At 43.0% G+C, this 5,000-nt stretch overlaps 1 protein-coding gene across 1 annotated transcript in view; it reads right to left on the bottom strand.

The window, feature by feature from the left end:
* Positions 1 to 5,000, bottom strand: part of abcb6a (ATP binding cassette subfamily B member 6 (LAN blood group) a) — a 16,088-nt gene that overhangs the window by 5,540 nt on the left and 5,548 nt on the right. Inside the window, exons 4-14 of the mRNA XM_072444330.1 lie at positions 4,539 to 4,728; positions 3,856 to 3,948; positions 3,569 to 3,761; positions 3,188 to 3,309; positions 3,001 to 3,110; positions 2,863 to 2,928; positions 2,124 to 2,249; positions 1,973 to 2,049; positions 391 to 454; positions 218 to 303; positions 77 to 134 (exon numbers count right to left, since the gene is read on the bottom strand). Of these exons, the coding sequence (XP_072300431.1) occupies positions 77 to 134; positions 218 to 303; positions 391 to 454; positions 1,973 to 2,049; positions 2,124 to 2,249; positions 2,863 to 2,928; positions 3,001 to 3,110; positions 3,188 to 3,309; positions 3,569 to 3,761; positions 3,856 to 3,948; positions 4,539 to 4,728 (1,185 nt within the window). The remainder of the gene's footprint in view (positions 1 to 76; positions 135 to 217; positions 304 to 390; positions 455 to 1,972; positions 2,050 to 2,123; positions 2,250 to 2,862; positions 2,929 to 3,000; positions 3,111 to 3,187; positions 3,310 to 3,568; positions 3,762 to 3,855; positions 3,949 to 4,538; positions 4,729 to 5,000) is intronic.

The raw sequence follows: 5,000 nt of genomic DNA, 5'->3' as shown, positions 1-5,000 counted from the left end.
AGATTTCAAATGAACATACTATAAAAATAATGCCTATTTTAATATTGTGGAATTGGTAATGGAGGGTGAGAACTACCAAAGCGACAGTTTGTCCTGGAAGAACGGTGAAGGACACGTCTTTGAGGATTTCTTTCCTAAAAAAAAGGAAGGAAGTAATTATGAATTCTTCCAAATACCTAAAATAACAGATGAAAAGCGTGTGGACTGTTGGCCTTACCCACTGATGTATTGGAAATAAACATTGTCAAATTCCACTTTTCCATTTTGGAAGTTTAAGTTTCCAGCGTTGACTTCGTCTTTCACCTAAAGACAAAAAAACCCACACATATTTTGTTACATTTATTCAAAGTAATGAAATAAATAATGTAATAATAATGTAATTAAATGTACCTCTTCCTCTTCTTCAAACAGTTTGAACATGCTTTCCATGTCGATAAACGAGTTCTGGATCATTCTGTAACATTAGAGGAATATTTATGCATTTTTTAGGGTCCATTATTATGCATTTTCTGACTTTTTTCAGACGTCAGCTTTCACATTAAATCCTTTACCAGGGTCGCCAGGCTTCAGGCACCAAATCTGTGCAAAAGCGTCTGAAAAACAGTCTGAAACCCGCCTGACGTAAAGCACACACACAGAAGCTCCACAGAAGCTCCACAGAAGCTCCACAGAAGCTCCACAGAAGCTCCACAGAAGCTCCACTGAAGCTCCACAGAAGCTCCACAGAAGCTCCACTGAAGCTCCACAGAAGCTCCACAGAAGCTCCACTGAAGCTCCACTGAAGCTCCACTGAAGCTCCACTGAAGCTCCACTGAAGCTCCACTGAAGCTCCACTGAAGCTCCACAGAAGCTCCACAGAAGCTCCACTGAAGCTCCACTGAAGCTCCACAGAAGCTCCACAGAAGCTCCACTGAAGCTCCACTGAAGCTCCACTGAAGCTCCACTGAAGCTCCACAGAAGCTCCACTGAAGCTCCACTGAAGCTCCACTGAAGCTCCACAGAAGCTCCACTGAAGCTCCACAGAAGCTCCACAGAAGCTCCACAGAAGCTCCACTGAAGCTCCACTGAAGCTCCACTGAAGCTCCACTGAAGCTCCACTGAAGCTCCACTGAAGCTCCACTGAAGCTCCACAGAAGCTCCACTGAAGCTCCACTGAAGCTCCACAGAAGCTCCACAGAAGCTCCACAGAAGCTCCACTGAAGCTCCACAGAAGCTCCACTGAAGCTCCACTGAAGCTCCACTGAAGCTCCACTGAAGCTCCACTGAAGCTCCACAGAAGCTCCACAGAAGCTCCACTGAAGCTCCACAGAAGCTCCACAGAAGCTCCACAGAAGCTCCACTGAAGCTCCACAGAAGCTCCACTGAAGCTCCACTGAAGCTCCACTGAAGCTCCACTGAAGCTCCACTGAAGCTCCACTGAAGCTCCACAGAAGCTCCACAGAACAATCGACTTTGGGGCTTTTCAACAATTAACACGCTTATTTAGAAACCATCTCTGGCCCAAACCGCTGATAATCATTTCTGCCTCTTAAAAAGACTCATTTCTGTGGGGAAACCGGCAGCTCTCTTCTTAATCTTCTTCATCTATTGATTTATTTATTCTGGACTAGTGTTTTGTATCTATGGATGGCTTTTCCTCTGTATTTTATCCGCTGTATTCTGACACTAATAACAGTTTGTATACTTGTTTTCCATGTCTCTATGTCTCTGTTATGTCACTGTCCGTTTTCTGTCAATGTCATTAATGTTGTCCATGTGTGTGTGAGCAGCCCACTCTCTTTTACCTGCAACCAAATCTACCCTCGGGTACAAATAAAGTTACCTTATGTTACCTCTGGCAACACTGACCTTTTTACAGCTAATGCAACATATCTTGTATTTTATTTTCTGTGCATCATGTCATTTTGCCATGATTTCGGAGCATAACGACACGTTCAGCAGCTCAAACGAGGCTCGGTGTAACTGATCTCACCTGTAGTAAGTTCCAAACCAGTTGAGTGGCGTGTACAGCTGGATTATATACGTGCCGAACAGGACAAAATCTCCCACCTGGACAACCACACAGTCGTTCAATAAATACAATATGCAGTATGCAATTTAAATGTTGTTTTTTTCAACTTTACCTGAAATTTCCCTTCGGTGACAAAGTAGGCGCAGAGCAGGGACCCGGCCAGCAGACCGGAGCCGATGATGAGGTTCTGAGTCTGGTTCAAAAACGCCAGAGAGGCCTGAGTTTTCCATTCAGACTCCTGTGACAGACACAGCAGAGTCACCTTTGGTTATGTAAGGCAAGGCAAGGCAATTTGTAGAGCACATTTCATGCACGAGGCAATTCAAAGTGCTTCACAGCAGGAAAAATGCATTCAAATCACAAAGAAATGACAGAAACAGAAATACAATAAAATTAACTAAATAAAACAATAAAAACACCTGGCCAAATCCAAATGTATCTGACCACATTGGCAGGCATTCCAGACACTCCTTCCCATGTTTATTTGACATTGCAGCATGACAGGCGTCTCTGTTAGATTGATTTGTTCCCATATCTGCGCGCTTTCTGCAAACATCTGTTCTGAGCGTATGTTTCTTTTACGACGCCTTCACCTGATGTGTGGCGCTTTGTTTCTTTACCGACAGACCCAGTCTTGTCGGCCCCGCCCTAGATTTAGCTTTCACTAAACTACAATTAAAAACATACAACGTACAATTAAAAACACTACGCATAGACCAAGCCGGCATTTGAGACACGAAAAGCTAACATTAAAATGGAACAATTCTGGAGAAAAATGTCCTAATTTATACATATGTTTTGTCTTTATTTGATTTAAATCATATTCTTGGGTAAAAAAAAAGGAAGTTTACCTGATATTTCAAGATGGCGTCCTCAAATCTGCTAACCTCGTAGTTTTCTGCATTGTAATACTTCACCTGTTTATGACACATTTAGATTTTTAGCAAAGAATTGATTGACGACAAAAACAAAAAAGGAACAAAATTTACCGTTTCAAAATTCAACAAAGAATCCACTGCTTTGGTCTTGGCGTTGTTGTCCTGCTGGTTCATCTCTCGCCTGTACTTCGTTCTCCACTCGGTGATGATAATGGTCAACGCTGGGGGGAAGAAAAAAAACCTTTAAAATAAATACAAAATATCTAGATGTTGAGACAATAATTTGCAGAGTACTTACTTAGGTACAGCGTCATGCAGACGAACACGATGAGACCAAACCAGGCGTTGAAAAACGTGATGAAGTAAATGATAGAAATGACGATATCGGCGATGGTCGGGAAGATGCTGAAGACAATGTAGCTGCAAAGACACGTTTCAAGTAAGTCACGTTTGCATTTGACACACATTTTGTTGCCTCTTAACGTAGGAGTTTTTAAAATAAAACATTTGTCTCTGGCAGTGACTAATACGTGCAGCGCTCTGAGAATCATGTGCTCTAGTTCTTACATTCAGACGATTCAGGAAACGTTTTTGTCTGGATTGGACACGTTTTTGATCACCTTTTGGGGTATTGATTTTTTTTATTTTGCAGTTCAATAAACACAAACATAAGCCTGACCTGAGCAGGGAGTTGATGGAGCTGGTCCCTCGGTCGATACTCCGCAGGACGTCTCCGGTCTTTCGTCCGAGATGCCAGCGCAGGGACAGCGAGTGAAGGTGAGCGAAGAGTCGGAGCTGCACCACGCGGTTGGTGAACTGCTGCACCCGAATCCACAGGAAGGAGCGAAGGTTGCTCACGAAACCAGACGAGCCTGATGGGAAATGTTGAATAAAGAGCTGTGTTGTAGAACTGGCCAATACTTGTGTTAGTAATAGTACAATGATTAGTAGGAGGTTTAGTCTCACCTGCCCCTCCCCCCTGCAGCAGCTTGAGGAGGACGTAGATACACACTGTAGTGGCCACACTGCCCCACGGGCTGTGGCCGGTCAGCTCATCCACTGGGAAAGAAAAGAACCATCAATGGCAACAAAGGACAAGTAGAAGACATGTCATAACGTTATGACATGACCACCTGCCAATCATGCACCACGAAGTTAATAACTAGAGTGTGGTGCTTTCAGGGGCAGCATGTAAAGCACAAAGCACATCCACACACTTTACATTTACTACTGCTGCTGTTGGTGTGTCGGCACTTAGCATATCACATGCTCTAAACCTCTTTCTGCTGATCATGGGATCGGAGTTGTAAAGTCTTTGTTTTTACAGTAGATGTAAAATTTATGTTCTTGAAGTAAATGTAAAGCCATATCCATGTTCTTGTAGTAAATGTAAAGCCGTATCCATGTTCTTGTAGTAAATGTAAAGCCGTATCCATGTTCTTGTAGTAAATGTAAAGCCGTATCCATGTTCTTGTAGTAAATGTAAAGCCGTATCCATGTTCTTGTAGTAAATGTAAAGCCGTATCCATGTTCTTGTAGTAAATGTAAAGCCGTATCCATGTTCTTGTAGTAAATGTAAAGCCGTATCCATGTTCTTGTAGTAAATGTAAAGCCGTACCCATGTTCTTGTAGTAAATATAAAGCCGTACCTATGTTCTTGTAGTAGACGGGCACAAATACGTTGATGGCCCTCTCCACGCCGAGCAGGCCCATGGCGAAGAGCACGAGCATCTGAAGGAACAGGTTTCCTTTGGGCCACATGTACGGCACCAGCAGACGGACCTTCTGCCTGAAGCCCTGCCACGTGGAGCCGCTCTGGGTCTCTGCTCCCAGCAGGCTCTGTGGAGGGCGACGCACCATCATCCACCAGTATGTGATGAGAACATGAGCTCAGACGTAAAATCAACTGTAAATTATATAACTAAGTGCAATATCTGATCACTTTTAAAAGATGGCAAACACAATATTTGATTGAAATGGGTTTTAAAATTGTACCGTATTTTCTGGACTATAAGTCGCACCTTTTTCATAGTTTTGGCCGAGGTACGACTTATACTTATATTTATACTTTTATACTTATACTCCAGAGCGACTTATATATGATATTATTT

The sequence above is a fragment of the Eucyclogobius newberryi genome, unplaced genomic scaffold, assembly GCF_026437365.1.
Source record: "Eucyclogobius newberryi isolate DKJ021-1_F unplaced genomic scaffold, fEucNew1.0.hap1 SCAF_1, whole genome shotgun sequence".
In the NCBI taxonomy this organism is placed as follows: Eukaryota; Metazoa; Chordata; class Actinopteri; order Gobiiformes; family Gobiidae; genus Eucyclogobius; species Eucyclogobius newberryi.
Note: the sequence above shows the minus strand (reverse complement) of the source record. Positions and strands in the feature narration are given on the sequence as shown.